The sequence below is a fragment of the Polyodon spathula genome, chromosome 23, assembly GCF_017654505.1.
Source record: "Polyodon spathula isolate WHYD16114869_AA chromosome 23, ASM1765450v1, whole genome shotgun sequence".
Taxonomy (NCBI): domain Eukaryota; kingdom Metazoa; phylum Chordata; class Actinopteri; order Acipenseriformes; family Polyodontidae; genus Polyodon; species Polyodon spathula.
This window is the reverse complement of record NC_054556.1, coordinates 1,417,182-1,443,972: the sequence shown is the minus strand read 5'-3', so window position 1 is coordinate 1,443,972 and position 26,791 is coordinate 1,417,182. Positions and strand designations below refer to the sequence as shown.

At 48.1% G+C, this 26,791-nt stretch overlaps 1 protein-coding gene across 1 annotated transcript in view; it reads right to left on the bottom strand.

Annotated features, from left to right (window-relative positions):
* Nucleotides 1–17,423: 17,423 nt before the first annotated feature.
* Nucleotides 17,424–26,791, bottom strand: part of eefsec (eukaryotic elongation factor, selenocysteine-tRNA-specific) — a 36,723-nt gene continuing 27,355 nt past the window's right edge. Inside the window, exon 7 of the mRNA XM_041224465.1 lies at nt 17,424–17,689. Within this exon, the coding sequence (XP_041080399.1) occupies nt 17,508–17,689 (182 nt within the window). The 3' untranslated portion in view covers nt 17,424–17,507. The remainder of the gene's footprint in view (nt 17,690–26,791) is intronic.

The following is a 26,791-nucleotide window of genomic DNA, read 5'->3' as shown; positions in this document are numbered from 1 at the left end:
TGCATTTAATGTAAAACCAATCACTCCTGGTATGAAGTGAAGGAGTCGCTGAGTGTTAGTGACACAGAGCTCTGCCCTGGCTGGGAGTGCTGCTTTATCTCAGGGTGTGCAGGCGGACGTCCTCAGCTTGATAAGTTAACTGTCAGTTTGTTCTTTATGAAGCCCGCACTGTCCTCCACTATCCAGCAGCTCATCTCTCCAGTGCCAGTGTCACAAAAAGCAGGGGTCCCCCGGACACCTCCCTCCCTTCCTACCTGAATTCAAAAAAACAATAATATGTGCATGAAAGATAAGAAGCTTAACCTCTGCAGATGGCATGACCCCCTGTACCTGCGAGCACCGTCTGTTTGTAAGGCTGGTCACTGGGGTCTCAATCGCCAGAGCCAGTGACTAACAAGCTGAGACTGAGTGCCCGAATGGGGCTGCACACAGCTCTGCTGCTCCTCGCTTTCCTGTTCCATGAACTGAATGACACAAGCGTTCTGTAACGATATATTTTCAGCTGCGACGGACACGAGTGCGGAAATGAACCGTCTGGACTGGGGGTGTGCGGTGCGGTATCTACAGGGCAGTCTGGACTGGGGGTGTGCGGTGTGGTATCTACAGGGCAGTCTGGACTGGGGGTGTGCGGTGTGGTATCTACAGGGCAGTCTGGACTGGGGGTGTGCGGTGTGGTATCTACAGGGCAGTCTGGACTGGGGGTGTGCGGTGCGGTATCTACAGGGCAGTCTGGACTGGGGGTGTGGTATCTACAGGGCAGTCTGGACTGGGGGTGTGCGGTGTGGTATCTACAGGGCAGTCTGGACTGGGGGTGTGCGGTGTGGTATCTACAGGGCAGTCTGGACTGGGGGTGTGCGGTGTGGTATCTACAGGGCAGTCTGGACTGGGGGTGTGCGGTGTGGTATCTACAGGGCAGTCTGGACTGGGGGTGTGCGGTGTGGTATCTACAGGGCAGTCTGGACTGGGGGTGTGCGGTGTGGTATCTACAGGGCAGTCTGGACTGGGGGTGTGCGGTGTGGTATCTACAGGGCAGTCTGGACTGGGGGTGTGCGGTGCGGTATCTACAGGGCAGTCTGGACTGGGGGGTGTGCGGTGTGGTATCTACAGGGCAGTCTGGACTGGGGGTGTGCGGTGTGGTATCTACAGGGCAGTCTGGACTGGGGGTGTGCGGTGTGGTATCTACAGGGCAGTCTGGACTGGGGGTGTGCGGTGTGGTATCTACAGGGCAGTCTGGACTGGGGGTGTGCGGTGTGGTATCTACAGGGCAGTCTGGACTGGGGGTGTGTGGTGTGGTATCTACAGGGCAGTCTGGACTGGGGGTGTGCGGTGTGGTATCTACAGGGCAGTCTGGACTGGGGGTGTGCGGTGTGGTATCTACAGGGCAGTCTGGACTGGGGGTGTGCGGTGTGGTATCTACAGGGCAGTCTGGACTGGGGGTGTGCGGTGTGGTATCTACAGGGCAGTCTGGACTGGGGGTGTGCGGTGTGGTATCTACAGGGCAGTCTGGACTGGGGGTGTGCGGTGTGGTATCTACAGGGCAGTCTGGACTGGGGGTGTGCGGTGTGGTATCTACAGGGCAGTCTGGACTGGGGGTGTGCGGTGTGGTATCTACAGGGCAGTCTGGACTGGGGGTGTGCGGTGTGGTATCTACAGGGCAGTCTGGACTGGGGGTGTGCGGTGTGGTATCTACAGGGCAGTCTGGACTGGGGGTGTGCGGTGTGGTATCTACAGGGCAGTCTGGACTGGGGGTGTGCGGTGTGGTATCTACAGGGCAGTCTGGACTGGGGGTGTGCGGTGTGGTATCTACAGGGCAGTCTGGACTGGGGGTGTGCTGTGTGGTATCTACAGGGCAGTCTGGACTGGGGGTGTGCGGTGTGGTATCTACAGGGCAGTCTGGACTGGGGGTGTGCGGTGTGGTATCTACAGGGCAGTCTGGACTGGGGGTGTGCGGTGTGGTATCTACAGGGCAGTCTGGACTGGGGGTGTGTGGTGTGGTATCTACAGGGCAGTCTGGACTGGGGGTGTGCGGTGTGGTATCTACAGGGCAGTCTGGACTGGGGGTGTGCGGTGCGGCATCCGGACATGATATACGAACCAGGGGGTTGAAACAGTGCAGCGTCCGGGTGATTTAAACTCCTGATCAGCTCAGGGTCACAAAGGCTGCTCTTTATCGCCCCCCGCCCCACTTAATTCGCCATAGAGCTCATGTGTGGGGTCTGATCTGTGTGGAGAGGTGCTCTGTCTCACACAGATCTCTCTCCTGATCTCTTCAGAGCAGCGTGGTTTCTTATCAGAGGGAGGGGATTGTTCTGAAGGATTAGATTAGACATGCAGCTGCCCCTCCCCTTCAGGTTCTCCTGACCCTTTGTGATAACAAGGCCTGGCGGTCAAGTGCAATTTCACAACGCTCGAGCGATAAAAAAGAAAAACAGGGGGAGGCTTTCAAACAGACGAGGGAAAGATATTTGATAAAAACAGCTGTTAGATTTCAACAGCTTTTCAACATTGCTCTCCCTCTGTCTCCCTTCACTTTCATTCTCTCTCTCCCCCTCCCATTCTCTCTCTTTGCTCCTCCCCCTGCTCTCTCTCTCTCTCTCTCTCTCTCTCTCTTGTTCAGGTCACCACCGTGAATAATGAAACAAATGATCTGCACGCCCGATTTGCTTCTCTCGTGTATTTTAAACAAACCACGTTGGTTCAAACATGCATTGTTTTCTGCAGGAATGCCTGCGTTTCTCCCGGAGGGGCGGCGTGTTCCTTGCACAGCTTCAGCAGCAGCACTCTGCTCCCCTGCACTCCACTGCCGGCGAGCAGACAGAGAGCCCGTTAGGGGCCATGTGCACACATACTTTACTCATAAACAGGAAACAAGGCAGTGATGTTTCAAAGCAGCAAATACAAAGCCAGGAGCTCCACCATTCACCTTGGGCTCTTACTTGCTGGTTCTGTAACACTAGCTTTTTGATTTTCGCTTCATAATAAAATGTTGCAAACTAGCATTATAAAAGTAGTCCATGGCTAACTTGCATGGTAATTTTGCAGTGTTTACAGGCTTTTAAACTATGCATTTACCACAGTTTACCATCGTTTTTAATATGCTTTACCATGCTTCCACTTTGCTTCATCACACTTTATGTAAAATGCCCAATTGTGGCAAAAAAGATGAAGTATAACCCCATTTAGCTACAAAGACTAAGATAAAATGAAAGTTGTATACAGTATATTCCTATCTTGTCATTTAAATGAACCCTTTAACCATGTGTAAGAGCACACACCTATTACTTTATAAAAAGGTATCATCTCTCAGTATTAAACACTGAACTCCCAGTCAAGGTGCAGCTCTATTTCACCAGACACTGCTTTCCATTGACCTTCAATGTTATTTGTTTCCCCTTATAATATTTGTATGACTTTTCCTAGGCTGGGGTCACAAACTTATAAGTTGCAAGTGGTTCTCAGAGCTGGACAGAGACAGTGAGACGAGGACGTGGACGTGTCAGAAACGGAAGACAATCCTTCCCATGAATCATCCTCTGAGGAGTCTGAAGATGTCCACACTGAATCTGCCGTGGCTTCTCCTTCAGCATCAAAGGGAAGAGGTGAAAATCAAACTCTCCCCTCCAGCCCATTGCTTCTCATGTGGGTGAAACATTCAAGTCTAGAGATGGAAGTAAATCATGGGCAGCATCTCCATGCATGAATCAAGGTAGGCTATCAAATTCCAATGCCATCAAAATACAATTTGTTTGCGATTGTGCAAAAATATAATGGGTGCATCTAAACTCAGAACGATGGGGGGGGGTTTAGTCATGGTGCATTTTGAAATGCTGAACTCAGTACATACAATGACAGCTGTTTAGACAAAACAAATGGAATTTGCGTGAAATTAATTTATTATTAAAAGTTAGTGGAATTTGCAGCTGATGACTTCAGATAAGAGAACTTCAGCTCTGGAGATAAGTCAGTCTGTTCACTCCAGAGAGCTCCAGCAGCTGGGGGGGGGGGGCATGTACAAGTCAGGCCAGCTCAGACGTCTTGTCCCTGGGCTGTTTCAGATGGGTGGTCCTCCCTACTACCACTGCTCCTGAATCAAGGGGGTCCCAAGGACAAGTCAAAGCTAATATTGTACCGTGACTCCAAAACACATGTGTGCAGTTAGCTAGGCAAGAACTGTTTGGATCAGGCATTGTGTCCTAATTCTCTGTGGCATTGTAGCTGATGACTCAATTAAAGTGATGTTTCTACTTTTTTGCACATTCCTCAACTGTCTTCTTTTAAAGCTGATATAGTTTATATAGTAGAGAGCTGGTACTGAAGTGATACACACCTGAAAGAACAAGAGTCTATACAATGGGCAGTGTGCCTATACTATTTACTGTGGCAGCTGCTTCACCTTTAGTGGAACTGCCAGTAAGGGGTGTATTTGGAGAAATGAAGTTAGCCATCACCGCATTCTAATTCTTTGCATGTGTGTGGAATCCAGTGCAGGCCCGCTTGTGCAGTTGTATTAATGTTAAGGTCGTTACTTTGCATCCATTATGTTTTAAACAGCTTCAGCATGCCGTTTAGGGTTTAGAAAATGTGCTCCATATTACAGGACCTTATTGCTTAAAGATGACTTCCAAAAAAAACAATGCAAAGTACTGTAGGAAAAATGCACAAGTGGACCTACATGGGGCTCGATATACATGGAAAAAACATGTCAACAGACAAGCTCATTTCTACCAGAATACCCCTGTGGCAGTTCCATTAAAGTGGGAACAACTTCTGTAGTAAACACTTCAGTCTTGCCTGTCAGTTGTAGGCAACATTCCCATTTGTCCTGCTTGTATCAGACAGTTGTTATGAAATAAAATAACATTAAGATTAGCTATAGTCTGTACGTGCTATTATTGACCTGCTATAAAAAGCATTGCAGTGCAGGGTGCTGTGAGACACAAGCTGATAGACCAGCTTCATCACTGGTGCACGGCTAAGAAGGGTCTGTTAGTCTACCTGAATTTCAGGGCTATGTTTTCATGTTTGAAACACGACGGTCTTGTCTGAAAACAACAAGCATGAAAGAAACGGACCTTTAGCCAACAAAACCGCAAGCTGAACGATAACACGTTTAAAGCGCAAGAACTAGCCTTGGGTGAGCGCTGCAGCTTGTTAATGTAAACGTGCTTCATGAATTTGTGACTGGGACTTCGTGCTTCCTTCTCCCCGCTCGCAGCCCTCACCTGTGGGCCTGAAACTTGAGAACACTTTGGGGGAAAGAAAAAAAAAAGGGGGGGGGGGGAATAAATAATAATAATGAAACTTTTTTGTCTTTTCAAGCTGGCTTCATCCCATAATTACCATGAAAATGAGTTATTTAATAAAAACATACTTCCGTCCAATATCCCCAAAATTCAGAATGAAACTGAATCTGTTTGGAGGATGTTTTTTTCTAATTATATTTATTTAGTTGAATAAGTACCATAAAATATAATATACAAAACCAGTATAATTGTATTTAATTGTAACAATAATGCAAAACGGTTTAGGTTTGAACCCTATTATATCAACCAATGATCTTGTTTGCGTTTCTCATTGTTTCTCATATCAGCCATATCAGAAGCTCAGCAGCAATGTTGTTGTACAAGCTTTCCATTTACCCTGAAGCCTCTGTATCTCTGGATTTCAGGACACCTTCATTCCTTCCTTCCCGGGACACAAAACAATCCTGGGTGGGTGTGTGTGTGCATGGGTGGGTGTGTGTGTGCATGGGTGGGTGGGTGGTGTGCATGTCTATGGTGCTGCGCATGTGTGTGTGCGCGTGTGTGCATGTGAGTTTGAGTGGGTGCGTGTGGGTGCGTGCATGTGTGCATGTGTGTGTGCATGTATGTGTGTGCGTGTGAGTGTGTGTGCGTGGGTGGGTGCGTGTAAACCAGGGAACTCGTCTCGTTTTCAAGAACTAAGTCAACCAGAGCCTTTGTCAGTGTAGGTACAGCCATGACGTTTCCCTACTTGACTTAATTCTTAGAAATGTTCCTTAAGATCTATGGATCTTTATGAAGGGTCTCGATCACTGTAGATACGTTTAAAACCAGCTTTTTTGCACATATGATCATCATACTGAACACAGAGAAAAGGATTTTTTTAATCACATTTGAAAAGACCATTCCTGCCACCAATAAAAATAAAGCTAGCACAGAATTTTGATTCATCATCTCAGAATTCTGACATAGTAATTCTAACTCAGTATCTCAGAATTCTGACTGCAAGTGAGAATTAGAAGATAGCTTTGTTTTGCGTGGTGGTGAAAATGGGCTTTCACATAATTAAAATAAATAACCCATCTCCTTGTGCACGCTCTCAATTTGCTGCTGCTGTTAGTTCTGCTCAGCTCATGTTTCTCTCCTGAGCGCGTGCAGTTTCGAGCTTCGCGGACCTGAAGCAATTATCCAGCACGCAGATAGTCGTGCGAGGAGGCTGTCAGCCGAAACGCTCCCTCCCTCCTCTCGTTTTCTTATTAAGCTCGCTCTCTCCCCTGTTTTGTTTCTGAGCATCAAACTGGTCGGCCGGTGTGTGACTGAAGAGAGCTGTGCTGATAAGAGCTCGCTGCATCACACTGCAATGACAAGGTGGCAAATCAACAGCAACAACCACATACTGGGGCTTTCAGAATGGAGCGATTTCTTTAGAGAATGAGATTTACCATTGAATCAAGAACATGCATTTTCTGGACAGAATAAAGCTCAGTTAGTGCATTCTTCAAATCTAATGATGCCGTTTGTTCTTATTCTTGCCAGCTATCGCTACAGGGTGGATCCGGCAGGATGCGACGTGTCGCTCACAAGGGGGTCACCCCTGTTTACTAAGACTTTGAAATAGCCAGCCACTTGTACAAGTCTCCCATTGTACTAAAACACAGCAAAGTGTAATAAAGCATAGTAATGGCATGACAAAGCACTGTAAGCACAGAGAGGTGTAAGAAAGCATGGGGAAGCATTGTAAAGCACAGAGAGGCCTGGTAAAACAAAGGAAAGCATTATGAAGCACAGAGAGGTCTGGTAAAGCACGGGGAAGCATTGTAAAGCACAGAGAGGTCTGGTAAAGCATGGGGAAGCATTGTAAAGCACAGAGAGGTCTGGTAAAGCACGGGGAAGCATTGTAAAGCACAGAGAGGTCTGGTAAAGCATGGGGAAGCATTGTAAAGCACAGAGAGGTCTGGTAAAGCACGGGGAAGCATTGTAAAGCACAGAGAGGTCTGGTAAAGCATAGGGAAGCATTGTAAAGCACAGAGAGGTCTGGTAAAGCATAGGGAAGCATTGTAAAGCACAGAGAGGTCTGGTAAAGCATAGGGAAGCATTGTAAAGCACAGAGAGGTCTGGTAAAGCATGGGGAAGCATTGTAAAGCACAGAGAGGTCTGGTAAAGCAAAGGGAAGCATTGTAAAGCACAGAGAGGTCTGGTAAAGCACGGGGAAGCATTGTAAAGCACAGAGAGGTCTGGTAAAGCACAGGGAAGCATTGTGAAGCACAGAGAGGTCTGGTAAAGCACGGGGAAGCATTGTAAAGCACAGAGAGGTCTGGTAAAGCATAGGGAAGCATTGTAAAGCACAGAGAGGTCTGGTAAAGCATGGGGAAGCATTGTAAAGCACAGAGAGGTCTGGTAAAGCAAAGGGAAGCATTGTGAAGCACAGAGAGGTCTGGTAAAGCATGGGGAAGCATTGTAAAGCACAGAGAGGTCTGGTAAAGCATAGGGAAGCATTGTAAAGCACAGAGAGGTCTGGTAAAGCATAGGGAAGCATTGTAAAGCACAGAGAGGTCTGGTAAAGCATAGGGAAGCATTGTAAAGCACAGAGAGGTCTGGTAAAGCACAGGGATAGCATTGTAAAGCACAGAGAGGTCTGGTAAAGCATGGGGAAGCATTGTAAAGCACAGAGAGGTCTGGTAAAGCATAGGGAAGCATTGTAAAGCACAGAGAGGTCTGGTAAAGCATGGGGAAGCATTGTAAAGCACAGAGAGGTCTGGTAAAGCATAGGGAAGCATTGTAAAGCACAGAGAGGTCTGGTGAAGCACAGGGATAGCATTGTAAAGCAGAGCGGTTTAGTAAAGGGTTAGGGTTAGGACATGGTATAACCATGGGAAAAGGTATGGGGAAAGTGCACAATTACAGTGGTAAAGGGGTGGGGTTAGAGAAGGACAAGAACAAAGGGCAGACATTTCCAATGTGATTGTTATCGAACAGCTGTTTTTTTTTTTCAACACAGGTGATTTCAAGAAGCAGTGCATTCAGACGATGCGTTTTTGAGAAACTCATTTCTTAACCCATTTTAATGAATGTATTGATTGATTGGCAAAGCTGCTGCTGCTTAGTTTATCTTTGTGAGATCTGAGCCGCTCTCAACCCAAGAACAAGAATTCCAATTCCTGACTCACTGCCTGGTTTCCTACATTTGGTTTCACAGAACCTGATTTGCACTAATCCTGCAACACCTTCAGTAAAGTCCTCTTAGGTGCTATATTGAAAGAACCTTCTTAGCAGGTCTGTGAAACAGCTGTCTGTTTCATCGCACGATCTGAATGAATGCACAGTGCATCTCAATCAGTCTGTCTCCCAGCATGTTCCTGATGGCAAAATGAACTTGGTACGAAGAAAATCTGACCAATGAAATGTTTAATATTAAAATCAAAAAAGAATTTGAGATAGAAGATGAGAGCAAGGAGGGGAAAAGAAGAAAGGAAGGAAGACCGATAAAAAGGAATGAAAGAGAATTGCTGTACTGTGTTAATTAAAAATGCTGGCTTTCATCACAGCTAATTACATTCCCTATGAAAAGGAGAAGAAAAAGAAAAAGATATGGACTGCGTCCATGTGTTCACCAGCTACGATGCAGCCAAAATAGAATCTGATCAAGGGGAACATCACTGTGTCCTGATAGTGAATTAAACAACATCGCTGTGTCCTGATAGTGCATCAAACAACATCGCTGTGTCCTGATAGTGCATCAAACAACATCGCTGTGTCCTGATAGTGCATTAAATAACATCGCTGTGTCCTGATAGTGCATTAAACAACATTGCTGTGTCCTGATAGTGCATTAAACTGTGTCCTGATTAATTAAAAACACACTGTGTCCTGATTAATTAAAAACACACTGTGTCCTGATTAATTAAAAACACACTGCTGACAGGAGTAATAATAATCTCAAATGAAGCAGGTCTGGGGTCGTGTGGAGTACAGCGAGGGGGTGAGGGAATGAATGGAGAGGGGAGGGGAGGGGAGGGGGTCATGTTTGAAGATAATAATGTAATACTGCAGAAAGAAATGGGAGAAACAACTGTAAGCCAGTAGCCACGTGGCAATCTCGCTGTCAGTTTTGACTCGCTGCCAGACCCATTAAGAGTTGGGGCCGCTGTGGGCGCAGGCAGAGAGAGAGAGAGACACGCACACACACATACATAGACACACACACACACAGGCATAGACAGACAGACAGACAGACAGACAGACAAACACACAGACACAGACATAGACAGACATGCACACACACACACACAGATGTGAGGAACCCTAAAGTTAGATGTGAGGAGGACCCTAAAGTTAAGGCACCCCAAAAGGGAAGGCTGGCAGTCGTGCATGCCAGTGTGTGTGTCAAACACTCCTACAGATAGGCAGGCAGACAGACAGGCAAACAAACAGACAGACAGACAGACAGGCAGGCACACACACACGCAGGCAGTCAGACAGGCAGACAGGCAGGCACACACACAGATGTGAGGAACCCTAAAGTTAAGGCACCCCAAAAGGGAAGGCTGGCAGGCAGACAAATAGACAGACAGATAGGCAGGCAGGCAGGCAGGCAACAGACACGTCAGGCAGGCAGGCAGACAAACAGACAGACAGACAGACAGGCACAGGCAGGCAGGCAGGCAGGACACAGACAGACAGACAGGCAGGCAGCAGGCACAGGCAGAGGCAGACAAACAGACAGACACACAAACAGACAAACAGACAGGCAGGCAGGCAGGCAGGCAGGCAGGCAGGCAGGCAGCCAGGCAGCGCAGGCATGCAGGCATAACAGGCATGACACAAATAACAGGCAGGCAGGCAGAACAGGCATTTATCAGGAGGCATGCTAATTATTCTTTTTAATCACTTTTTCCTTTTTTTAACAGGCACGCAGGCAGGCAGGCACCAGACATCCCCAGGCAAATGTTTATACGTGAGGTAAGTATTGTACAAATCTATGTCCCCGTGTCGGTTACTCAATTTCCCGTCTCTTGTTACATGTAAAGGTATGTACCGTTTGTCATTTCCCTCGCAGGCAATTAGGCAGGCAGCCGGTCGCAGCGCAATTATGCAAATTAATAATAATAATGATACAAATAACAGCCACGAGTTAAATTAGCAATGAACCCTCTCTCTCTCTCTCCCTCCTCTCTCCCTGTTTAAGGTACAGTTTAATCACTTTTTCCTTCTCTCTCTCCCCTAATTACTTCCTTTATCTGTACAGTTTGTCACTCCCCCTCTCTCTCTCCCCTCCTCTCTCCCTGTTTAGAAGGTACAGTTTGTCACATGTCAAACAGTCCTCTCTCCTCCTCCCTCCTCTCTCCCTGTTTACATGTACAGTTTGTCACTTCCCTCTCTCTCTCTTCTCACCGTCCCCTCCTCTCCTCTCTCCCATTGTACAGTCACTTGTCACTAGCAGTTTTTCTCTCCCCTCTCTCTCTCTCTCTCCCGTCCTCTCTCCTTGTTTATTGTACAGTTTGTCACTCCCCTCTCTCTCTCTCTCTCCCGTCCTCTCTCCCTGTTTATTGTACAGTTTGTCACTCCCCTCTCTCTCTCTCTCCCGTCCTCTCTCCCTGTTTATTGTACAGTTTGTCACTCCCCTCTCTCTCTCTCTCCCCTCCTCTCTCCCTGTTTATTGTACAGTTTGTCACTCCCCTCTCTCTCTCTCTCTCTCCCGTCCTCTCTCCCTGTTTATTGTACAGTTTGTCACTCCCCTCTCTCTCTCTCTCTCCCTCCCCTCTCTCCCTGTTTATTGTACAGTTTGTCACTCCCCCCTCTCTCTCTCTCTCCCGTCCTCTCTCCCTGTTTATTGTACAGTTTGTCACTCCCCTCTCTCTCTCTCTCTCCCTCCTCTCTCCCTGTTTAATGTACAGTTTGTCACTCCCCTCTCTCTCTCTCTCCCGTCCTCTCTCCCTGTTTATTGTACAGTTTGTCTCTCTCCCTCTCTCTCTCTCTCCCGTCCTCTCTCCCTGTTTATTGTACAGTTTGTCACTCCCCTCTCTCTCTCTCTCCCCTCCTCTCTCCCTGTTTAAGGTACAGTTTGTCACTCCCCTCTCTCTCTCTCTCCCCTCCTCTCTCCCTGTTTAAGGTACAGTTTGTCACTCCCCCTCTCTCTCTCTCCCCTCCTCTCTCCCTGTTTAAGGTACAGTTTGTCTCTCCCACCTCTCTCTCTCTCTCTCCCCTCCTCTCTCCCTGTTTAAGGTACAGTTTGTCTCCCCCCCCCCCCCCCCCCTCCCCTCTCTCTCTCTCTCTGTCCATGTCATCCTCCAGGTACAGAGTTCCATCACTCAAAACAGTGAGGGGGGAGCGAGAGAGACCTCCCCGTTTTCAAACAAGGTACGTTTTGGTCCTCTCCCCCCCCCCCCCCCTCTCTCTCTCTCTCCCCTCCTCTCTCCCTGTTTAAGGTACAGTTTGTCACTCCCCGCTCTCTCTCTCTCCCCTCCTCTCTCCCTGTTTAAGGTACCCCTCTCTCTCTCTCTCCCCCTCTCTCTCTCTCTCTCTCTCCCTGTTTTAAGGTACAGTTTGTGCACTCCCCTCTCTCTCTCTCTCTCTCTCCCCTCCTCCTCCCTGTTTAAGGTACAGTTTGTCACTCCCCCCGCTCTCTCTCTCTCCCCTCCTCTCTCCCTGTTTAAGGTACAGTTTGTCTCTCCCCCCCCCCCCCTCTCTCTCTCTCTCCCCTCCTCTCTCCCTGTTTAAGGTACAGTTGTTAAGAGGTCACAGCTGAAGACACATTTTAGCAACTATGTTTTCAGTCTTCTCCTGATCCCTTCCACCTCTGTAATGTTTCCGATACCTCTAGAGCTTCTGGATTTCAGAACTATCTTTGTTTATATTATTGAAATGACCAGCTATCAGGCTGATGCTAAATCTACTCTGAACTCCCTACAGCATGAGCAAGTCTCTCCTGAGTCTGTGCAGTAGGAGTACTATTCAGAACAGGGGTCTGATTGCTCAAACTCCTGGCTCCTGATCATTTCAATAACAAGCTTCTGAAACCCAGGACCGGGTGCAGAAGGGCTAGTGTGAGTTTCAAACACTGATCAAACTCCTGCCTCCTGGACGGTTTGAAAGCTATCGTAGGTTTGTATCCTGTCTGTGTGTCTGGAGAGGGGGAAAGGGTTCATTTTTTGGAGTCTGCAGATTTTTGTTTTGTGTGTGTGCATGTGTGTGTGTGTGTGTGCGTGTGTCCAATGACACCTTTAATGGATCTACCATTGTGTATATTTGCATGTGCTATGAATCCTTGGTACTGTAAGTCGCATTGTTTCTCAAGGTCATTTTTCCTACAGATTTCATAACAAATTTCCCATCTTATCGACCCTTGTCCTTTCCTAAAACTTCCCTGTGATATGCCACAGCAAAAGAACATGGAAGCACAGTAAAAGTTAATTCAGCAAAGTTTCTTTTATTTGGATGAAGACTGCTGACAGGATAGGACACAGCTGCCTGCCTCCTCCCCACTCGTCTCAGTGCAGAACACACCCCACAGCTCCTCAGAGGCTGGTAACATTATCATCTTCGAAACGCAGAACCCTTCCACTGCTGTTCCCTTATCTCCTCATATTCACTGCTGCAGATAACAACACACTCGCCTTGGGTCCAAATGGGGAAGAAATTAAATAAAATAAAATACACACACATTATATATATATATTATATATATATATATATATATATATATATATATATATATATATATATATATATATATTTATTTTTGGACTGTATAACTCAACAGCAGATCTCATCAGAACTCTCTCATTCTCCCGTTCCCATCGCTAGATTTTGTTTGTATTTTTTTTCTTTTTTAGGATGTGTGGGGGAGGCGAGTGATAGATTTTATGTTATTTTATTTTACAGTGGTTTATTTTTTTTGTCTGCAGATGCAGTTCCTCTCTCTCTCTCCCTCTCTCTCATTCTGGCTTATCAATCAAATATATATTAACTGAAAACTTGGCGCCCATCAAAGTCTCGATTCCGTGGACATTTGAAGATAAGGCTTATCTCATTAATGGTGCATTTACAACCCATATCTGAAAGCCCCCTGCCAGTCATTTCATCTGTTTCTTTTTCTAGTATTTTACCGCCCCCCCCGCCCCGTGCAACCTGATTCAGAACTGGCTCAGACTGCTGACTCCTCATTAACTCCCCCAACAGAACCTCTGCAACCACTCATCTAGAACATGAGAAAAGTTTGGAACAAAGGAGGCCTTTTGTCTCATCAGTGTGCGTCCGGTTCCTCTCTGCAGAACCCTGTCCAGCCCCGATCTGTCTAACTGGTTCTTCTTTGTACTGATTCAAAGCAGGACATCGATTTCTTTTTTCGGTAGAAACAGGTCAAGGCTCAAATGAAAAAGCCTTTTTATTCAGCATGGAGATATTGAAGTCATGTGCGCCCCCGTTAAGAAACAAGGCCGACCAACATGAAGCGAACCACACGATTACATCAGCAAGGAAGCCGGCCATCTGGAATCTATTCTTTCAATATGAAAATAGCACCACTGAAGACACAGAGAATTTTTTAAGATTCGTCTAGCTGAAAATATTTAAAAAGTAATTATGAAAAGTGCCGCAGTTATACAGCACTCCGGTCCTATCCAGAGAGGGGAGAGCTGCTGCTCAGGATCTCATATCCCCCCAGACCGAGCTGGCCAGTCTGCGTGCTGCTCACAGAGAGGCAGCGCGAGAGCTTGAGCCTTGCAGAGATAACGCTAAAAGGCCTGTCAGTCTGCAGAGCAATCCTGGCCCTGTCACTCCCGAGAGCCCCGCTCCACCAGATAATGGGGGCACTCAGGTTTCCTGCGATCCCTGCGCTGATACAGCCTGTCAGGGCAATCACAGCCACCCCCAAACCGCTCCTGTTCGACAGCCTTGCTCCATCAGATACCCCAGCCCCTGTCCAAAACCCACGCAGCGATCTATATATATTCTATATATTTTCAGTTCACCTGAAATTAATAATGACTATTTAAGAGTGATATTTTCTTTTCTATGCTCTGAAGAAGACCTATGGGTCAAAACACCTTTTTTTGCCCTCCGTGGTTGTCCACTGGAAGAGATTCTTGTGTGTGTGTGTGTGTGTGTGTGTATATATATTAATTGAACCAATGTGTGTACGTCCACACCACAGGCTACCTCCTTGCAGCGTCGTGCAGTAAGTGCTCTAATTGCATATGAAGGTATATTCCCTCTGCCGGCTCTGCTTTCCTCTGCTTTTCAGGGGCAGACAGCTGAAGTAGGAACTTTGTTGTTGTTGAAATTTTTTTTTCATCCCCCCCACAACCCTCTTCCCTCCCCCTTTCCCGCCCCCCCCTTTCCCCACCCCACTCCCCCCTCTCCCCGCCCCACCGCGGGGGGGGGGGAGGGGCGGGTGGGGAAGGGGGGGGGAGGGGGCGGAGGAGGGGGGGGGGGGGGGGAAAGAAGGGGGGGGGGGGGGAAGGGGGGGTCGGCCTGACAGAAGCTCGCCCCCCCCCACTGTCCCACCCTTCCCCCCAAAAAAAAAAAAGAAAAGGAGGAAAAAAAAACATTGGGGTTGGGAAGGGGGGGGGGGGGGGGGGGGAGAGGGGGGTGATGGGGGGGGGGGGGGGGAATGGGGGGGGGGGGGGGGGGGAAAGGGGAGGGGGGGGGGGGGGGGGGGAGGGGGGCGAGGGGGAAGGGTGCCCCGCCTCTATTTCCCCTTCCCCCGGAGGAGGGTGGGGGGGGGTGGGGGGGGTGGGGGTGAGAGGGGAAGGGAGGGGGGAGGGGGGGGGGGGGGGGGGGGGAAAGGGGGGTGGGAAGGGGGGGGGGGGGGGGGGGAAGGGGGGGGGCGGGGGGGGAGGGGGGAGATTCTTCTCCCCTCCCCCCAGTTTCTTCCCTTAGGGGAGGGGGAGGGGGGGGGCGGGGGAGGGGAGGGGGCCCGGAAGGGGGGGGGGGGGGGGGGTGGGGGGGGGGAAGTTGGGGGGGGGAGGGGGAGGAAAGAGGGGGGTTTCATGTAGAACTGACATCCCCATGAAACAGGACACATGGACCAACTCAGAGCCATTACAAACCCTGCGCCTGAACGCAGACGCTTCTTTCAGAAGCCAGTGATTCTGGACAAAGCCACTGAGAAGCTGCTTCATGTCCATTATGGTAACCTGATAGGGGGTCTATTATTTGAGCAGATCTCCTGTCAGCTTGCTTGGCATCTAATCCAAGTTGCAGCTCTTTACTCTGTCTCGGCCGGGCTGTAACTGAGAACAGACGATCATATTCACCGGCCAGGGAGCAGAATGGTCATGTCAGAACTGACATCCCCAGTGAAACAGGACACAGGGACAAACTCAGAGCCATTACAAACCCTGCAGCCTGTCTCCACTTGTGACATGCTGCTGTGTGGCAGAGAGGGAGAGGGGGGAGCAGAGAGAACTTCTTTCATTGCACACACACTTAGACACAATCAGAGTGGATAGAGCTGAGAGACTGGGAGGAGAGGGAGAGGGAGAGGGGGGAGCAGAGAGAACTTTTATCATTGCACACACATTTAGACACAATCAGAGTGGATAGAGCTGAGGGACTGGGAGGAGAGGGAGAGAGGGGAGCAGAGAGAACTTCTATCATTGCACACACACTTAGACACAATCAGAGTGGATAGAGCTGAGGGACTGGGAGGAGAGGGAGAGAGGGGAGCAGAGAGAACTTCTATCATTGCACACACACTTAGACACAATCAGAGTGGATAGAGCTGAGGGACTGGGAGGAGAGGGAGAGAGGGGAGCAGAGAGAACTTCTATCATTGCACACACACTTAGACACAATCAGAGTGGATAGAGCTGAGAGACTGGGAGGAGAGGGAGAGAGGGGAGCAGAGAGAACTTCTATCATTGCACACACACTTAGACACAATCAGAGTGGATAGAGCTGAGGGATTGGGAGGGAGACAGTAGTGTTATAGTGGTTAGAGCTGAGAGACTGGGAGGGAGGGAGGCAGTATTGTTATAGTGGTTAGAGCTGAGGGACTGGGAGGGAGGGAGGCAGTATTGTTATAATGGTTAGAGCTGAGGGACTGGGAGGGAGGGAGGCAGGCAGTGTGGCTCTAGTGGTTAGAGCTGAGAAACTGGGAGGGAGGGAGGGAGGCAGTACTGTTATAGTGGTTAGAGCTGAGGGACAGCGAGGGAGGGAGGGAGGTATTGTTATAGTGGTTGGATCCAAGACAATCTCTTTTTTTTATTCCAATGAAAGCAAAAAACTTCAGTAGTACACCAGCATGTTTATTGGTTGTTTCACAGCTGACTTACACAATGATGTAAACTCACATACAGTGGGTACTGCCAGGTTATTTGCATAGTGATTTTAAAATTCTAACCCTAAAAAAATAACAGCTCAAAAGAAGCAGTTAGTTGATTAATAACATAATAATTTGATGAATGCATAGACTTTATGAGTTGTGTTATTCCATGAAGGTTGAATGCTATACTTTGTGATTCTTATTATTCCTGCTGCAAAAGGCATCGTATCTCCAGTGTCAGTTTTTCCATGTAAAACTGGTACCAAACAATGTGAGCCAAAATAAAAGGGGCTTTCCAACCAATCCCAACACAACCATTATATATATATATATATAATATATATATATATATATATAGAATTTTTTTCTAGGGGTTGCAATAAAATTGTCACAGAACAAAACGTAACGATTCTAAATGAAATATTCCCGTCCTGCTTAATCCAAGAAACTGTGCTGACCCTGCTGCATATCTCCAGGACTGACTTCAAGGGGAGTCTTCCGCCTGCTCACCCCACGAGTCTCTCACAATGACCTTCGAGAGACAGGCTCAGCTCTACAATCTGATCTTTCTATAATGCAGTGCTGCCCAGCTCCGGCACACGGGACCCAAGGCAGCCCAGGTCTTAATTCTAAGCAGCTTCTAATAGTTATCTGTTCAGGGTCAATTAACACATTTAGGACTAGATTGGAACACAAACCCAAACTGGAACCAAGCTTGAGGAGGACAGCCTTGCACCAGCGTTTTAAGAGCACTTCAATTCACTCTCCGGTGAGGCTGTCCCAGTGTGTGTGTGTATCCTATCCTCCCCTCCCCCTCCCCTATCCTACCCTACCCTCTCTTACCCTCCCCTCCCTCTACCCTCTCTCCCTTCCCTTCCCTTCCCTTCCCTTCCCCTCCCCTCCCCTCCCCTCCCTTCCCTATCCTATGACACGTTTGCGCCTCCCCTATCCGGTAGAGGAGTCTTCAGGCTTAAGAGCGAAGGCCCCAATAAACTTTCCCATCAGGACTGCACCATTTTCTTGTGGGGGTCGAACACGTATCTCTTGAAGGACATCCGGATGCTGATTGGCTGGGAGTCTGTCTTGGGCTCTTCCTCTTTGGCCGGCTCCTCCTTGCTCCCTCCTTTTGGTTTCTTCCGTGAGGCGGCAGAGAGCAGCAGCTTGGTTTCGGCACTCAGCCCCTCTGCAAGACAGCACAAGGGCAGGGGGGAGTCAAGGAGGTAAGTATTCTGTAAGTCAATACGAGGAGCTGACCCCTGTCTCCTAACGTATAAGTGGCTCTTCTCTTGAGCAGTTGTCTCCCAAAGTGTGAAACGAAAAGACACTCTTATACAATAAGAGACAAGAAGATGTCCTTATCATAAAAAACATTTCATTTAAAAAAAATTCAATTAAAAAAAAAGAATGCAATGCACAGCTAATTCCGTTATCCATGTCCGTGCAGGAGACAGTACTCATGGGCAAGTAAGACGGACTAGAATGTTCTTTTTTAAACCAATCAGCTGTTTCCCACTGTTGACTGACGTGCTTTGCAGCCAATAGAATAACCCGAGGAAGAGGTGAAATGTCGCAGCAAGAGGCAAGGCAAGCCAACACAGAGCTTTATAACCTAGCAGCAGATACTGTGTGACATGAGAACAGGTAAATGCATGTTTTCCAAACTGCACCCTTAACCCCACAGTATACAGTGAATGGATGTCCAAATGGAGAATATTTAAGGGATTATTGGGTGAGCTGCAAACACTCTAAACAGCAGCAGCTACACACCCTGTCACGCGTTATTAAGCACATCACAGGGGTGTCCAATCACGGGCCTGGAGGGCCATTCCACTCCAGGTTTAGCAGGTACAGAGAGATCATGAACCACTTCAGGGTCTGGATGGAGGTTTCATTGGTTCAATGAAACCATTTACAACAGGGTTGGAACAAAGACCAGGAGTAGAAGGGTCAAGTTTGTCCAGCCATGGCGTACGTGATAATTTCACAGCAGCATATCAGTGTGGAAGCCTGATCGACCCCCCTCCAGTCACTCTGGTGCCAGCCTGCTTGCGTTCTTTCTGAAAAACGATTGGAGCAGCACGTGTGTCTGTCTCAGCCCTGTGTTATCAGCTTCGATCTCCCTGGTTGATAAGACAGGCAGACTGGCACAGAGATAGGAGGGAGGATGTGGAGGGGGGCTAGAGAGGTGTGTCACTCTATGGGTGCTTTGTCCCTTGCCAAAGACCCCATCCAAACACAGCGCGGGCAGAGACAAGCTTGGGCAAGCATGTCATCACAGGCCTGGCACACACAGACACAGCGTCAGCCTCCAGCAGCACCGCTCCACGCTTCATGGTTACGTGGCGCCAGGCTACTGCCACCCCACACACCTGTCTTCAGACAGAGACAGTATCTCCCTGCAGGTACACTGAACCTTGCCAACCAGCCCCTGGCATGCATCCATCAGCAACAGCAACACTAACAACGACGACAGAAACAGTTATTTAATTGGAAATAGAGGGAGGGAAAGAGATTGGAGACCTTTCAGCGACACTAAAAGAATGCGTGCAGCAATCGGAAGCAATTTTCCCAAAGCGTTTGATGAAGGTTATTTTAAATGAGAGGGTCCGTTCCAGTCTTGGCCTGGGAAGGAAGTCTGTTTCCTGGGCAGGGATCCCAGAGGACTGGGAGGGAGGGGAGCGGAGCAGAGCAACGTGACACAGGGATCAGGGCGCCTCACAGTCACAAACCCCAGTGCAACAGCCACCAGGAGGTGAAAAAGTCCAACCTGGAAACAAGAGCTGTCAGAATCGTGAAAAAACTAAAAAAGACGACATCATTGTGACCTGCAGACACCATATTCACATGGGAAAATATACAGACAAGAGGGACAGGCAGTGGTCCGGTCCTAAATCTGAAGGGACCGGCACACCACGCAAATATTGATTTTCTTAAACAAGAATTATTATTAGTGTTATTATTATTATTATACAAATTCACATTTTGTTTGTATACTGAACTGTAAACACGTATAATAGGCAATGCATTTTTCTTATTTCTACAAGTATTTCCACAAAGTGTCTTGGGTGTGTGCGTGCATATCAGTCGCTCAGTTTGTGTCCACAGTCGTCTTAAAGCAGTGGTTAGTAATAGAAGAAGTTCCTAATGCTCTTTGCGTTGCATCAAGAGGACTGCTGACTCACTGAATCAGTTGTGTGGGAGATGAGAGTCATGTGACCAGTTTGCCTATTATGCTCATCCCAACTGGACTAGCGGCTTTCTAAATGTGCGCTAGACTCATTCGTAAAGGAGCAGGAACAGGCACCCCCTGCTGGGGGGTAATAAATGCGGGTCAGCTGTGAAGTTCTGTCCCTGGGGGTCACACTTGGCTGGCAGTTCCCAGCGCAGTAGAATGAAAACTAGAAGACTCTTCAGAGTGCTTGCCCTGTAAGTGTCTGGCTGTGTGAGACAAGCGCACGCGCTGTGAAGTCTGCACTGGTCTTTAATGCCTTTTCAGTAAGAGGGCAGCCTTCAATAGCAGTGTGGGGAGCAGCTGGTGATAGGAAGCCAGCTTAATCCCTCCAAGTAAAACCCTACTTACAAAACGATTCCTCTTTCATCTTTTTTTTTTTGTGAGTTTGTTGCAAGACTTGCAAACATTAATTACAATTTGAAAGAGGCTGAGGGTTAAATGAGGCAGGTCAATGTTTCTGAAAAAAAAACATTTTAATCAGAGCATTGCTTTTATAGTCTTCAAAAATGTTGTAATTATTTTGTTGTTGAAAAAATATAGCTAACAGTATAAAAACAGTGAAAAACAAACTACTTTTGAATAAAAAAAAACCCTCTAAAATAATAAATTACATACATTTGTATTTGTGACCTTTTTATACAGATCTTCAAATTCATTTCTTCTTGGTTTTAATACCTAATTAAAACAGCCCAGCGCTTTCACGACCCACACTGCCTTCCACACTGCAGCCCAACGTTTTCACTACCCACTGCCTTCACACTGCAGCCCAGTGCTTTCTTTCTCTAACCACTGAGCTATTCAAACCCACTGCCTTCCACACTGCAGCCCAGCACTTTCTTTCTCTAACCACTGTTCAGTCTGCAGTTTATTACCCTCATTTTATTTCCCATTAGTGCTGCTATATTTGACAGTGATGCCCGGAGGGCAGAGGCAGTGGGCAAGCGTACTGCACCGCAGAGCAAACGAGGGACCCGCGCTGTAAACAAGACAAACAGAAGAAGGCATTCGGACTGGGTGGGGGGGGGTGGAGGGCAGCCATTTGTTCTGGTTTGACTCTTATTTTGGTTTTGCAGGGGAAGTGCTGCTGAATCCCCTGCACACAAGGAGTGTATTGTAGCATTAAGGACCACCTACTTTCTACAAATAACAGGAGAGTCAGCGTAACAAAATGCTGCTAACCCTCACATTTATAAATGATTAGTTCCATACCTAGCAATGGAGCATTTCCACTGAAACATGTGACTGCTAAGAGGCACTAAAAACACAGCGAGTGACCAAGAATGCATGAGAGTGGAGGAGTCATGCGTTAGCGTGCCATGAAATACTGTACTGTCCAATACCATTGCATTGCATTAGCTTACAAGAGACTGATACAATTCATCAACCCTCGCTTCCAATTCAAGAGACTGGTCCATTTCATCAACCCACGCTTCCAATTCAAGAGACTGGTCCATTTCATCAACCCACGCTTCCACTACAAGAGACTGGTCCATTTCATCAACCCACGCTTCCACTACAAGAGACTGGTCCATTTCATCAACCCACGCTTCCACTACAAGAGACTGGTCCATTTCATCAACCCACGCTTCCACTACAAGAGACTGGTCCATTTCATCAACCCACGCTTCCACTACAAGAGACTGGTCCATTTCATCAACCCACGCTTCCACTACAAGAGACTGGTCCATTTCATCAACCCACGCTTCCACTACAAGAGACTGGTCCATTTCATCAACCCACGCTTCCACTACAAGAGACTGGTCCATTTCATCAACCCACGCTTCCACTACAAGAGACTGGTCCATTTCATCAACCCACGCTTCCACTACAAGAGACTGGTCCAATTCATCAACCCACGCTTCCACTACAAGAGACTGGTCCATTTCATCAACCCACGCTTCCACTACAAGAGACTGGTCCATTTCATCAACCCACGCTTCCACTACAAGAGACTGGTCCAATTCATCAACCCACGCTTCCACTACAAGAGACTGGTCCATTTCATCAACCCACGCTTCCACTACAAGAGACTGGTCCATTTCATCAACCCACGCTTCCACTACAAGAGACTGGTCCATTTCATCAACCCACGCTTCCACTACAAGAGACTGGTCCATTTCATCAACCCACGCTTCCACTACAAGAGACTGGTCCATTTCATCAACCCACGCTTCCACTACAAGAGACTGGTCCATTTCATCAACCCACGCTTCCACTACAAGAGACTGGTCCAATTCATCAACCCACGCTTCCACTACAAGAGACTGGTCCATTTCATCAACCCACGCTTCCACTACAAGAGACTGATACAATTCATCAACCCAAGCTTACTATAAGTCTGCTTCAGTATCTTCTAATCTTTGTCAAACTATTTCAAGAAGAACAGACGAAAGTTTATGAACGAGGGGAGGCCATTCGGCCCATCTAAGCTCATCTGGTTCCTAACAATTCATTGATCTCTGTCAAGTCGGGTCTTAAAAGATCCCAGTGGTTCTGCCTCAACAACATGACTAGGAAACCTATTCCATCCCCTCACCACTCTCTGTGTGAAGAAGAGTCTCCTTCAACAACATGACTAGGTAACCCATTCCCACTGTCCTAAGTCTACCCACTTAATTTCCAACTGTGTGTCCTGTCATTGTGGTTTCTGTACTACACTTAAAATAATTAGGGTTAACTATGTCAACTCCTTGTAAGATTTTAAGCACACACACACACACAAATTTGTGTGTTCACCCTCCAAAGAGAAATAGAGAGAGGGAGGGAGGGAGAGACAGACACCCCTACCCCCTCCTCCTCTCCCGTGACCCGCAGTTGTTCTGCCCCTCCAGGCTACAATAAGTGTCTGGTGCCAGGCTGGCCTTGCCTGGGATATGTTTGGGGATGAGTGGGGGGTCAGGGTTTGCACGGCTCACAGTGGCTGCTCTATGCAGGGCTGGGAGGAGACAGTCAAAGGTTCACTCTCAACCCAAACTGGCTCCTCTTCAAAGGGCAGTCCTGTGGGGGGGTCCCTGATTCGGAAAAGCACTTTCCATAAGCCCTGCAGCCGTGTACGCAAAAATAACACACACACAGTGTCACTCTAAGTAGTACAGCACAGGACACAGAGACAGTCAGGACTGAGTGACGAGGATCAATGGAATAGATTGAAAAGTGGAATAGATAGAAACAGTATTTATCAGATGAAGGGGTACGTTTACCTTGAAGCAGCAAGAAGTAATTTTTTTTTTTTTTTTTTTTTTTTTTTTTTTTTTTTTAATATTGACGTAATATGTAATAAACTAAAGGGGCTTGATTTCAGAGTGTTAGTTCGGGATTCTGAATGAATTCTGAATTAATTTCAGGTTATAATGTCAGTATAGAAACGACATGGCTACAAAACAGTGTTTGATGGATCTGATGTTACCCCCTGGATCCCTCCAACAGGGCTTAACCAGGGGAAATGAAATGATCCAGCAAAACAACCACCATTCATATTAATAGTGGAAAAAAATAATATCAACTTCCCCCTTCTGAGGAGGTGTTGTTTCCCCTGGATTTGAAAGGAGCATGGAGACACCAAGAGGGTTAACTGTGACTGCGCTATTCTTAAAAAAAAAAAAAAAGAGTGTTTCTTATAAAGAGAAAATCTAATAAAGTGAGAGAGAAGGAAAGAAAGCAGGGAAGAGGAGCTGTGGGAACAAGCACAGACGCTGGTAATACCTGCATATCTGGTCATGCCAATAACATTCTCTGCCTTTGAATTCAATTGAATTATGAGAACAAGGGAGGGAGCGATGGAGACAGCGAGTGGGGAGTGCATGAGCGTGTCTGTTTGAAGCGTTGAGGGAGAGCGGGGCGGAGGGATGGAGAGAGCGAGTGGGGAGTGCATGAGCGTGTCTGTTTGAAGCGTTGAGGGAGAGCGGGGTGGAGGGATGGAGAGAGCGAGTGGGGAGAGCATGAGCGTGTCTGTTTGAAGCGTTGAGGGAGAGCGGGGTGGAGGGATGGAGAGAGCGAGTGGGGAGTGCATGAGCGTGTCTGTTTGAAGCGTTGAGGGAGAGCGGGGTGGAGGGATGGAGAGAGCGAGTGGGGGAGTGCATGAGTGTGTCTGTTTGAAGCGTTGAGGGAGAGCGGGGTGGAGGGATGGAGACAGCGAGTGGGGAGTGCATGAGCGTGTCTGTTTGAAGCGTTGAGGGAGAGCGGGGTGGAGGGATGGAGAGAGCGAGTGGGGAGTGCATGAGCGTGTCTGTTTGAAGCGTTGAGGGAGAGCGGGGTGGCGAGGTCACGGCAGGGTCAGCCCCTCTTTCCACACTTGAACATGTCCAGCCTTTCATAGCACATGTGTTGTTTATCTGACCTCTGATCCACTAATGAAATCGATCCGCGCAATATCACACTCACTCACTCACACAGAGCCCTGCACTGGCACACTTGCACTTTTCATTGACTGCTCAAACTATGGTTTAAACAAAGCCAAAAATGCGGGGCTTAAATACTAAATTCTTCTTTTATTAGTTTTATCACACTGCTTTTGAACTTAACCTAGTGAGCACGCACACACCATCACACATACACGCACACGCACAAGCACACACACACACACACACCCACCCACGCACGCACGCACGCACGCACGCACGCACGCACACACACACGTTTGCATTCCTATACTTGTGGGGGCTTCTCATTGACTCTCACTATATTTTTATTTACTATTTCTAACTCCAGTCAGACAAAACTCCACACAGGGTGAAAGTCGACAACAAACTCAATATGTTGTCACTTTTTTTATTTATTTAGTTCTTAAAAAGCTGTTTTACAAAGTGGGGGCATCCCCACAGCATCGGTTTTTCAGGGGTTACTATCTTTGTGGGGACATTTTCCCAAATGTTGTCCGCTCATTGATAGTAGTACCTACCCACGCCCGCCCTCCCGCTGTAAAGAATGTCCAGTGCAAAGTGGAAAATCGGGTGAGCTCTCCGAAGACAGAGCCTGAATCAGCCCAATCGGTCACCATGCCCGTGACTGTAACCCCCTGGAGGGATTACCCTGAGGAATGCCATTAAAGTGATGAAGTGTGACCTATCATAACTGTATGATATAATAACGTACATGAAAGGGCGCCTGCTCCCAGGGAGGGGCATCACGGCAGGGGGAATAAAACAGCGACGCAGTTAATCTTAATCTCTGGAAAGAATTCCAGTACAACTTCCCAGGAATGTCAGGAGGCAGATGATTTAAAGTGCAAGAAAAAACATACTGTGTAAAAACAAACCAACAAACAAGCTAAATTAACAGGCCTGTCATTTAAAAACGAGGTGGTAAAGCGACAAGCAAATAAAAAGCATACGATTGCTGTCTAAATGAATTTGGACAGTCGCTTCTATTTCTTATAGGATACAACTGTTTTCACACTAATAGAGCTTCATGTTAATAACTGAGCCTGTCTAGTGCGGTACAGCACTGTTTTCTGACTAATAATTAGGCAGAAGGCAGTCGTTTCATCCAGTAGTGTTTCAGGGGGACAGGTTAACGGTTACACACTTGTGTACCTGTTGCACTTAGAGAGGATGCAGGTGCGAGAGGCATCAGGGGTGTTTTAAGAAGGCACCAACATGAAACAGAAAATGATACACAAAGTGAACCTGTGCAACACGTAATTACGCCCCCCCCCCCCCCCCCCCCCCCCCCCCCCCCCCCCCCCCCCCCAAAGTGTGTTGTTTGCGGGGGGTCCTATTACAGTACATATAACACAGGAAATGAGAATGGGGAGAGGAAGGTCAAAATTAACTGCCAATAAACGCGAGTATGAGTATCAGCACAGCCCTAGGTTGGGTTAGGGGTAGGGTTACAGCCAACCAAGGTTCAGCTGAGAGAGCTCACTCTCCTGCTCCAATCATTAACAACACACACAGGAGAGTGGATGAGAGCACAGGAACCTGACAGAATTCCCAGAGCCTGGATTCCTGGCCGATTCCTCAACCACATCCTGACTGGAGTATGAGCCGGAGGGAGAAGGGGAAGAAGGGACAGAAATAACAACAGCGCCAGAAGAATCCAGAGCGGAAGGGCAGGGCATTAATCACACCCACGCACAGGAACCCTGTCCACTAACCAGGACACAAACAAGCAATCTGCACAGCACGCAGGACCCTGTCCACACTGACCAGGACACAAGCAATCTGCACAGCACACAGGACCCTGTCCACACTGACCAGGACACAAGCAATCTGCACAGCACACAGGACCCTGTCCACACTGACCAGGACACAAACAAGCAATCTGCACAGCACACAGGACCCTGCCCACACTGACCAGGACACAAACAAGCAATCTGCACAGCACGCAGGACCCTGCCCACACTGACCAGGACACAAACAAGCAATCTGCACAGCACACAGGACCCTGCCCACACTGACCAGGACACAAACAAGCAATCTGCACAGCACGCAGGACCCTGCCCACACTGACCAGGACACAAACAACCAATCTGCACAGCACACAGGACCCTGCCCACACTGACCAGGACACAAACAAGCAATCTGCACAGCACACAGGACCCTGTCCACACTGACCAGGACACAAACAAGCAATCTGCACAGCACACAGGACCCTGTCCACACTGACCAGGACACAAACAAGCAATCTGCACAGCACACAGGACCCTGTCCACACTGACCAGGACACAAACAAGCAATCTGCACAGCACACAGGACCCTGTCCACACTGACCAGGACACAAACAAGCAATCTGCACAGCACGCAGGACCCTGTCCACACTGACCAGGACACAAACAAGCAATCTGCACAGCACACAGGACCCTGCCCACACTGACCAGGACACAAACAAGCAATCTGCACAGCACACAGGACCCTGTCCACACTGACCAGGACACAAACAAGCAATCTGCACAGCACGCAGGACCCTGTCCACACTGACCAGGACACAAACAAGCAATCTGCACAGCACGCAGGACCCTGTCCACACTGACCAGGACACAAACAAGCAATCTGCACAGCACGCAGGACCCTGTCCACACTGACCAGGACACAAACAACCAATCTGCACAGCACA